Raw genomic sequence first — 11241 nt, forward strand, 5'->3', positions numbered from 1 at the left:
GCGACTTCGCACCCGCATCCCCTGCAGGGGCTGCAGCTGCGCGACCATCGCGCCCTCCCGATTACGAACCGGGCTCGGTTCGCGAGTCTGCCTGGGCCTCAGCGCGCGGGGCCAGATCACGAAGCGCCGGGCGGGGACCTTGAGGTGCGCCCGGAGCCACCCTTCAGCCCCCCGAGAAGGAACTTGTCAGCCGCATGTTTTCAGACGTCCATATGTGAAGGTCGCTCTCAGTGAAAAATCCATTACCCATCACTTCTATTTAAAGCGTCTTACGATTGGCCAGCTTGGCGGCACCACTAGAAGTTGTAGGGCCAGGCTGGGTACAGAGCCAGGCTCAAGATGAAGTGGCAGGTGCCCCAGCAGCCCCTTCATGCCCTCCGGACTCAGTTTAGGGGGAAACCAGGGCTTCGGTTATACATGGGAGAGAGTAAACAGGACAGCTGCTTTTTGTTGTTTTCGTGTATTGCTTCTTCTTTCTGCTGAAAACTTCCTTGTGGGGTCCCAGGGGGAGCGAATTCTAGTTTCTGACATAGAAGGAAAAGAAACTGTCACTTACAACCAAAGTAAATCTTAAACTAATGTAAATCTTCCTTACAGGAACAGTAACACACAATGCAAGTACATCTTGATCTAATTTTAATGAAGGATTGAAAATAGCTGCTGTGTTCAGTATCACTGACGCCAAAACGGCTCACTTACATAATCGTCTTTGTTGGGATGTGTTAGTGGCATGTATAATTTTGATAAATGATTAATGTTAAAGGTTTGGTCTGGCAATGGTATTGAAATAACGTCTTGACCGGTTGTGTTGCAATACAGTGCAGTGTGAACTTTCGGTTATCTTGATAACCTGCATTTTTTCCATACAAAGTGAAATCAAACATTTTCCCTAACCAGAATTCTTTCCACTATGAAATGTAGACTTATCAGTACTGAATACAGGAGAAATTATTTTGTTCTCTCAGTGATAAATCCCCCCAGTTTTCTTACCATTCAAGCGGTGCCTTCTAGAGGCCAGGTGCTCTGCTGGGCATTTTTCTGCTCATGGAGTTTATAATAACAAAAGTTGATTTTTTTAAAAATGTGAATGCATAAATGCCGATACTCAGCAAATATTTGCTGAATAAAATACCAGGCACTCAGATAAAAACAATTAAAAATTCTTCTTGCCCATCCTTAAAGAAAAGTACTACCGTGCTTTAGGGGAAAGAAAGAAGGTATCAGAGGAAGATCTGGCAGAAAGACTGAGCTTAATTCCAGTATGTAGCCCGAAAGTGTAGAGCTTAAAACAGGATACAGATTTGGAAAGAGACAAAGAACATCGATAGGGTTTCTAGGAGAAAGATAGCAATATTGTTGTAACATAATACATTTTATGACGTAGCTGTCTTTGCAGAACACAAACCTGTGAAAAAGTATGTTTCTTAAATAATCAGTAGCTGTTTGCCTTGTGACTGAATGTCTAAATGCCCTAATCGTGTCCTTAATATTTCACTTGAGTGCTGTTTGCTTTTTAAACTCATTTTTTAAATAGCATGAAGTAAACCTTTCAGGGCAGTTCAGTTGCATGAAGAAAAGTGTACCTTTTGAAATCACCTAAATCTGCAGTGAGAAAGTCATCTCCAGTCTTACACCAAATAGAAAGTAAGCACTGGCAATAGCATCTTGCTGAGAGGGTCTTCACTCCAGACAGGTGCCGTGTGTGTGTGTGTGTGTGTGTTGAGGTCCTTTGGGGACTGAATTGTGTGTGAGATACTCTGTTTTTCCTAAAGGGCCTGTGTGATAGTTTATTTGGTGACATTAGGAAAATAAGTCCCAAACATTTGTGAGTGTGGAAACTTCTGGAAAGCCTAGTGGCCTTATTTAAAAGTGACCACTCCACCCAGAACCTCGCACTGCTATGTGAACAAGCTGTCTTTGTAGAACGTGTGTCCTCCTGAGAGCAGGTCTGTTGGTTGGGCAGCTCTGTAGGGGGTCAGGGCTGTATATCAGAGATTGAGATCCTTAGACCCCCGTATCAGGACCTTCTGTAGTTCTTGCAAAACTTCAGACTCCCAGGCACCTTTCAACCCTTGAAGAGCCAGAATGTCTGTGAGCAGAACCTGGAATCTGTATTCTCAACTGGAACCTCCCAGAGAGAGTTTATCACACTAAATTTGAGGATTAGTGTTAGTTTTCTTGTCAGTGTTTAGTGGCAACTGTTGCTTTTCCCCAGGAACATTGAACCAGCCTCCCGGCTTGCTCCCTGCTCATCACTTCCCCTCCGGCCCTAGGCATGTTGGCTTCATCTCTCAGTGGGGCCCCAGGGCCACAGAGCCCCCAGGAACTGCTCCTGCGAGCAAACGCACTGCAAGCGGACGTAAGGGTGCCTTGGGACACAAGGCCCTAGACACCCCTCCCGCTATGGGACCTCCCGCTCCTCCAGCCTGTGTGAGACCTGCGGGGGTCCCAGTCCCAGCTGCCTCTTCTTCAACTGTCCAGATAAGGTTTCAAGCAGATAATTGGGAAAGGACCCCAAGGGACAGGAGGCCTGGGAGAGATCAGAGCAAGAATGCCGAGTGGAAAGCGGTCCCCTGGACACAATGCCGCACTCACTGGGGAGACTTTAGTCCGGAGGCTGACACCCGGCAGGCACGGGTGTGCCTGAGCCCGGGCCCTTTGCCCTCTGTTGTCAAAACTTTTGTCTACAAGCCTGTATCATGGCTCCTGTAACTTCTGTATCCCTAAAATCCCTGGCACGGAAGCCAGGATTTTCACGTTTGTTGAAGGAAAAGGGGAAGAGTTTAGGAGGAAGGTTCAAAGCGTAGGCGGAGTCCGGTACTCCCGATTCAAATCCTGGCTTTGCCGTTTGCGACCTAGGTGACCCCCGTGAGCTTCGGTTTCCTTACTTGAAAAATGAGGATAATGGTACTTGCCTCCTGGGAGTTGTTTGGGGAATTAGGTAAGATTATAAATTATGTAAGGCGCAAATTAGTGACAGTAATAACTGTCACTCAGTATCTACGCCACATGCGCACCTTTTAATTTATTATGGTAACTTTTCAGAACTCCTTTTTTTAGCCCTGGGGCGTCGCTGTAGACGAGAGAGGAAGTTGGCACAGAGAAGTGGACACGGAAGGTCACCTGCTGAGTAGTCAGAGTGGGACCCAGGGTGGGACCAGGGAGGGTGATGTGCAGGCCCTGACGCCCGCTCACAGCCTGGCTGCTCCGGTGCTGTCTCTTCTCCTGCCCCCTTTTTGTACCACTTTACTGGGCACTTTATATGCTGCTTTGACTCAGTGAGGGAAAACATGGATCACGCGGCGGTCTGCCTCAAAATTGTAACCCTGGCCTCGGATTTTAGTATCAGGGATCCTCAGCCTACAGGGACGTCAGGGTGGAGGCTGTCCCCCCACCTTGGGATCCAGCTTTTGGAATTATTGAAGGAAAAGATTTCTATCTCTGATCCCATAGGAGAAGATCCAGAACACAGCTCCAAGTTTGCCTTTGCAGAGAAGCGGATGCTGTCAAGCCACGGGGCCGTGATTAGAGAGGCTCTTGTCCCCTGACTTTTCAAAACATCTTTACTTTCTAGAGCTTTTCGACTTTTCAAAGTGCTTTTTCTCACATCAGCTCACTAGTTCCTAACAACAGCCCTGTAAAATATTATGAATATTACTAGACCCCTAAGAGGCACTTCAGATCTTTCTCTCTCCCCACCTCCATTCCCTCTTGCAAACCTGTTGCTAGGTTAGCCTTTGCTGTCTTCGTGTCAGTTTTCTAACGTCGAAATCCTTTCATCACTTTGTCTGTCCCTCCTCCGCCTGTTCCTAAAACAAGGGTCTCCATCCTACTGTACATAGTGGCCTCGCTCACCAGGGTGCCTTAGCTCACCCTGCTTCCCTCCTTAGTGATGCCTCCTCTCCAACCCTCTGCATCCTACCCATCTTCAGTTCCCAGCTCCCCTGGGAGCCTTCCCAGATCATTAACATCTTAAACATTCCATCTTCCTCTGAATTCCGATGATAGCCACAGCTATTTGGTCAGTTATAACCTGGTCTCAAAGTCCTAATGGAGAACAAGTCTATGATAGATCTGATACAGACAAGAAACACTGGACTAAAAGTAAGACTGGACTTGCAGTCTGGTAGGGTACCTGGGAGCTTTATGGCTGCACGTTTCCTGAGCTGTGAATGTGGAGAGGTTTGGGCCAGATGATGTTGACGATCCCTGCTCATTCTGAGGTTCTGTGACAACTTGGCCTTCCTTACGGGCGTGGGATGGGGACTCTTACTGAGTTCCTGGATGAAAATGTCAGGAATGGGCGCTGGATGCCTTCAGGCCTTGTTGTGTCCCACAGATGCTGAAGTGGGCAATTTTTGAATGACAGGTAGCTTTTGGGGTAAGCTTTTTAACCACAAGCACTCAGGGAAGGTTAGTGGGCGAAGAATTCGCAGGATGGTATATTAGGGACGATAAAGGGTGAGCTCGTGAATGACTTCCTCTGATGGAATAGATAGGATAAGCTGTTGGATATGCCTTAGTCTTAACATTTATGATTTACTTTGCGTTTCATCTTCATCGGATAGTGCTGTATAACAAACAGAGTTCGGTTTTCTTTTTAATCGTTTCGTAACTTGAAAAACATTAACATAGTCAAACTCTAGGATAAATGCTGGATGACTTTCTGTAGTAATCTGGCTGGTGACGTGTAAGTCTGCATTTATGTGCATATACTCACATGCACATTACCCTTAAATTAAGAAGGGTACCCCTAAGTTGTGAGGTACTGTTATATACTGACCAGACTTAATCTTAGAGTATCTTTTTAAAGTGTGTTGACATTTAATTGACCTTTGAAAGTTCATTCTGTTAATCATACTCAAAGTGCTAAAGCTATGGTTGACTGCTCTGGTGTTTTTACATTCAGTCGTGCTTAGCATATAAATTCTTCAGCATAATTGCCACTTATTTAGCAAGAGTTTCCTTTCTTCCCTGAAAATGTGAGTTGTGTTTTATTTTTGTATTTTTTTTAAATTTTGCTTCAGGCTTGAGAGTGTCAGAGGTTTGAATTGAAATGTTTTCCTGTCATTGGTTGTATGGGGTGTGACTTCTTAAGATAGGAGTAATGGAAATTTCTTGCTTAGTCGAGGCATACTTTTCCTTCTGGCAGAAGTTAGAGCTCTTCGAGGTATAATGCTAAAATTTAGAGATGCTTAACACTGCTACACTACATATTTTTAACATAATAAACTTTGAAAATCTTTCAAGTCCATTTCTGTAGATTAAAACTATCAGTGCTAATACTTTTTATTAAACAAGGATTCAAAGGATTTATTTTTATAGCAAACTCTAATTATATTCCTTGAATTGCTCTGAGTAGTATTTTGTTTTATTATAGATGATGTATTTGTTTAAAAAAAGTCAAATATATTTCTTTGCTAAAGCTTAATGTTTTATTACTATCACCAAGAGAACGTCAGCTGAAATGTTTAAACATTTCTGAGTATTAAATTTATGAAATCAATCTATGGAAATTTTTAATATTGTTAGCTGTCTTACAGGTTTCTAAATTAATATTTCTAATGATCATGGAAAGGTAGCTACACTTTTTGCTAAGTGTTGATAGAAAAATTAAATCATGGAATTGCCAATTTGGGGTAACTTACCTTTGAGACTGCAGACATTTTTTTCAAATATTTCTCTCTTAAAAGCAATTTTTAAATAGGGAAGATCAAATTAAAACCAGAGCTTTTATGTTCATGAGGTAATTATATACTTTTCAAATATGGAGCTCCATATTTGGAATGCATTTTGTTCCCTGTTTATAATAAGCTTTGGAGTCATTATAACATTTATTCAGTCACACATTACGAGCATGGGAGATACTCCTGTTCCATGAAGCTGACCTTATTTCTCATCACTGTCTCCCCTTCCTTCCATGTTGCCCTATCTTTTTTTTTTCTGCCCTTTTCTGTCCTTAGTTTTACAACCTGCAGCTGTCCTTTTCATATCATTATAGCCCCACCTCCAAAAGAAAAAAGTCCTTTTCCCGGAAGCATTTAACTTCAAACTCTGTCATTTTCAAGAATATACAATGAAGCCTCTTAAACAATATTATCTAAATAATACATAAAGAGTGCAAATGACTGCAGTGCTGAGTGGTCAGATACGGGATATCCCAGGCTAAGTGTGAACTCTCACACTTCCATTTTGGAATGTGTGGTTTCAACAGATTCAATTCCTTCCTCGCTATCGGAGTGTCTCAGGACCAGGCTGGCAGTGGTTTTACACAGAACATGAAGATAAAGCCTGGTTCCTTGGGCCATCCCTCCTGGTAATCCTCCTGGCCTGGTGACCCATGGAGACAAAATCAATATATTTGCTCTTCTTTTCTGTTTGAAGTCCGTTTTGTCATCGTGAAGAGCTTTCTGTCCTTTGAATCCAGATATATGTGTTCACAGATAATTTATTTTATTTTCATTTTATTTAACCAATTCTTATGTCCTACTTTGATGTGCCAAACACTCTTCTAAACACTTTACAAGTATGAGTTTGTGTGGAGGCCTCTTAACCCTGTGCTTATTATGTGCAGTTACAGTCATTATCCTTTTACCCTTGAGAAAGCCAAGGCACAGAGTTTTGTTGTAGGGCCAGGCCTTGAGTTGAGGGTGACTCGTAAGTGTAGGCAGAGTGGATAACTTGACAGCAGTGCTAAGAATCAGCAGAAAGCTGTGGCAGAGTTGGGGGAAGATGAGTGTCCGTGGAAAGATCGGGCACTCAGCTGGGCCCGGCCTCACCGAGGAGCACGGCTTCCTTCCTCGACATCCGTGTCTGCCTTGGGCTGTGGACACAAAGGCCACGCAGAGAGAGAAGCCACCCCAGGCCTGGGAAGGGGGAGTCCTGTCCAAACCGTGCTCGCCGCGGGCCTCAGCCCTCCCTCAGCCTGGGGGAGGCCGGGCTAGCTCCTGGGGATGCTCTCACGCTGTAGCACCTCTCTGCCCCACTCCTCCTAGCATTTCTGGGCCTCCAGCTTCTTTTCCCCCAGAGGCCTCAGCCACTTTCTCAGCTGGAAGTTTGGGTGTTACAGATACTGGTGGAGACGTTTTTTCCCCAGTCTTAACCCCAGCCCACTTCGTTCTCGCTCTTTGCCCTACTGTGTGTAGTACTTTGAAAACGTTATTCCGTGATGTGTGCGGGGGGTGGTCATATGACGTCCAGGGACTGGTGATGAGCAAGGAAACTGCAGGACAAAGCTGTCTTTTCTGTAGGAACTGGGGATGGAAGAAGAGGAGAGAACAGCTAAAAGTGGGGAATGCAGAGGCAGGAGAGAGACAGGGAAAAGAACAGATGCATTGAGGGGAAAAAAGAGGGCGAAGAAACGAAGAAAAAGAATCACTGCTTTGCTTCATACCCACATCCCCTCCCCACCTTCACCAAAACAGAGGCAATTTCACTCCCTTTTGCCTGACCTGAGTTTTGCCAGGGAGTTAATCACAGTGGGAGTGGAAAATTTCTCCTTTTGCATTTTGAGACTTGGGTGTGCTGCTTTGAGATGCCACTGGGATCTAAGTAATATTTGTTTATACTGGATATTTTTTTCTGTAGCCTCTGTGGATGGGGCTTAGAATACAAACAATACTGTTAGCAGAACTGCAGGTACTCAATTGCTGTGTTTATTTTATTAGTTAAAAAACTGCTGGAGCCCTAAGAGTTCCGAGCATATTTTTAAAATACCAGAGGCAATTTTAAGAAGTGCTTTAGAAAGAAAAAGTAAGAGAAGTTAGGACTTTCAGGCTCTGGAATGCCAACCAATGTGGTAGTTTTTTAAAAAAAATTCATGTTTTCAAAGACTAAATCAGATTCATCAGTTATTTTTTTTTAAGTGGCTGTAAAGTACTCTTCTTGTATATAAATCCTCTTAATAGTTTAGGTAAAATCAAAGGTGGCTCTTTTGTTCCATAGTATGTAAAACCGAGGTTAATTCTTTTGGGAATCTAGGATTTTTTGGATGCTGTTTAAATCATCTCTAATGACTTTACTTGGTCAGATCATAGGTCTGAAGGTATTTCCTATGGATTTCTGATTGTATTGGGACAGAATCATTGTAATTGTGACGCTTCCAGAAAATCCAAAGTATATGGTTAATTTTACCCTTAAACTTTCTGATGCTTCGTTTCTGATACGTCCCCTGAAGTCTCTCTTTATCCTGCTCCTTGTAGAAAGGTACACTATTCAGTAGCATTTATGAAAAACACCTGGTTTAAATAAAAAATGTTGAGCTAATCTAAATGATAAAAGTATTGATTTGAAGAAATTATTTTTAAATAGTTATTCATTTCCCGGATAGAGGGTCCTGGTCTTAACAGGTTTAATTAGATCCCTCTCAGTAAAACAAACTAATTTTTGTTTTTGATCATTGCATGGCAGTAGCATAAATTCTTGAAATAACAAACATTGCAAGAATCACTAATGAATTACCCTTAGGAAGTAGAAGGGGGAGAAGGGAGCTTTTCTCTCTCATCTTTTCTTTTTTCATTTATCCATTTTTCCCCCACTTGTCCATCTTTCCTATAATCATGGAAATTTTTATCTTTCTCCACAGTTCATCAAATGTTCTCCATTTGTATGTCCTAGATTACGGCCACACCAGGTTTTCTTAGAATTAGGAACCTGAGTCTCCGGAAGGTAATGGAAACCGTCGCACGCTTTCTCAGACTCTCTCTCCTCCCTAGAAGCAAGAGGGGCAAAGCAGTAGTTGGTGGTTAGTCACTGTTGCTTCTGTGGCTGTTTGGTTGACCTAAGCATTTGCACCTCCATACTTAATACTTACACCCACAAATGGAATTAGGGCCAGTCGCACTGTGTTTCCATCATCTGCTATCCCTTGTGGTTCAAATTTAGCACAAACCTGCTGTGAGTACATATTAATTAGGTGAATGTAATAGGATGAAATTATAACATGAGCTTTTTAATAACTCTTCTTCTTTGAATTCAAGTGTGGTTTTTATCTTAGGAGTTTACAGCTATTTTGTTGAAAATCTAGAAAATCCTTCCATGAGCAGCTAAGCCGCTGTTAGCCCAGAACAGTGTAAGTCAAACATTAACTTGCAGTAAAACCCTGATGAAAGTGTCTTTGATTTTGGGATGCAGTGAGCTATGTCAGGTGAAGCTGCCCGTTCTCCATATGGAATGGTGAGGAGGCTGGACCCTGAAGAGACATGTTTTGTCACTGTGTGCCACAGGTATAAGGTATATGAACCTCTTTTCTTTTGTGGCTTACAGCCCAGTTCCCAGGCCAGATAGTATTGGAGACAATTAAGACCTTCCGCAGAAAGCTTCCTAAGTCAGCTGCTAACTGCTGTGTCTGTCAGTGTACTCTCGTCCATTTTGTAGTCTGTTATTTTAGCATGTGGGGGTGTGGGAAGTGATGGTGGGTGAAGTCAGGGTTATTGGTGCTCATTTGTACTAAGAAAACTCACACTAGTTAAGGGAAGTCGGCTTCCATGATTTGTGTATGTTCAGTTTTTAAAACATCCTTCCAAGCCTCTCCAACTCCAGTCCCCACCCCTACCTCATAAATTCAAGCAATGAAGGAATTAGAGGCATAGGGTGTTAGAGCTAGAAGAGTTTTAGGGTCTGACTTACCCTCTCATTACAGTTGAGAAAATGAATATCCAGTGAGGTAAAACACCATCGCGCAACTAGTTTAAAGGCCCAGGTGACATTAGAGGTTTACCTCCGTTAATAACCACTGTTCTGATGAATCTGCCCTAACATGTTCACAATCAGAAGGCAGTAAGAAGGAAACCAACTAACATGTGGCTGGTACTCTCTCATACAGCTCTCAGTCACTTCTCAGAAGAGCTCTGCAAGGTGGAGAGCTAAGCTACCATTAGTCTCCATCCACAGAGAAAATAGGCTGTGTGATGGGCAGAGGCCTGTCCAGGGCAGTCATCCACCAAAAGGGCCCAGGGATCCCCGTCTTCCCACCTCGGCAAAAGCATCAGCTGGTCTCAAGACAGGTCCCCTAGACCACAGGACGGGGGATCCCATCTTCATTTTATTGCTCGGGCGCTAAACTTGGATCAGTCATTAACTTTTGTCTATTTCATCACTTTTAAAGGTGGAAAAGACACATTTTAAAGAGCTGGGAGCTCATAAACTTTTCAAAAGAAAGATCCTGGATAATTATGAATAAGGTGTGTTTTGAGAATCTCCTAATCAACATTTCAAACATTTAGCCAGAATATATTGATCACCTACCGTGTGTAAGGCACCCACGGGCCACTCCAGTAGCCTTAGCAGTGACTGACAGAGAATCACAGCCTTCAGGGCAGAGATGTACGCAATCTTCTCTCCCTTCAAAGATTTATCTAGACAGAAAACCGTTTTTGAAAAGCGTCTGGTACTGTCTACATTACTCTTGAGATGCAGGAGATACTAATTCCTATGTCTGAAATGGATCAATATTTTCTAAATATTTGTATTAAAAGTATTCACATTAAAGAAAACTTGTAAAATACAGAAAAGCAGAAGGAACAAATCGTATGTGTGTATTCTGAATTTTTAACATGATAACGTTTATATCATACATATAGTTCTTTCTTGGCTTTTCCTTACCTTGCCGGGATAGCTAATGTTCTATATCATTGCATAGCTTTATAAATAAGTTTTAATGATTACGTAATCTAATAGGTTTGATTTTTTAAAAAAAACACGAGGACTGGTTGGAATTCTGAATTCTGCCATGTGGTTATTACAGTGAAATTCATCTTAAATTCACCTAATGACCCTTTAGAAATAGATCTTCTGTTTCAGCAGGAATGGGACGGTGTTCCCAGGTGAGAGTTGCTCTTTGTGGGGTGTCTAAGGAGCTGGGGCCCCTGAAGGGGGGGCAGCTGGGCCAGCAGGCAGCCTGTGGGCTGCGGCCTGGGAACTGCTGACAGTGACCAGGGATGGGAGGAGTGGGACGGAAAGTCCCTGATGAGCCTGGAGGCTGGGATTCCCTGGGTCTCTGGAATCCCCCTCCCTAGTGAGGACGCAGCCCAAGTAGGAGAGGAGGGGCTCAGGCAGATGGGGGGCAGCGGGGTGCAGGGGAAGAACAACCCAAAACTCTCTGATAAGCCTGGAGAGCCCCTGTCTGGGGAACCCTGGCCTGGACTGTAAATCACTATCATTTTTAAAGGAGAGTTTGGCAACACAACATTTTAAGTCAACTATACTCCAATAAAAATTAAAAAGAAAGAAAGAAGTGCCTTT

At 43.3% G+C, this 11241-nt stretch overlaps 1 protein-coding gene across 1 annotated transcript in view; it reads left to right on the plus strand.

Moving 5' to 3' along the window:
- The window catches only part of LOC132437114 (translation initiation factor IF-2), a 56651-nt gene extending 45667 nt beyond the window's left edge, over positions 1-10984 (plus strand). The window contains exon 4 of the mRNA XM_069541364.1: positions 37-10984. Coding sequence (XP_069397465.1) covers positions 37-343 — 307 coding nt within the window. The 3' untranslated portion in view covers positions 344-10984. The remainder of the gene's footprint in view (positions 1-36) is intronic.
- The last annotated feature ends 257 nt before the right edge of the window (positions 10985-11241 follow it).

The sequence above is a fragment of the Delphinus delphis genome, chromosome 14 (assembly GCF_949987515.2).
Source record: "Delphinus delphis chromosome 14, mDelDel1.2, whole genome shotgun sequence".
NCBI lineage: Eukaryota > Metazoa > Chordata > Mammalia > Artiodactyla > Delphinidae > Delphinus > Delphinus delphis.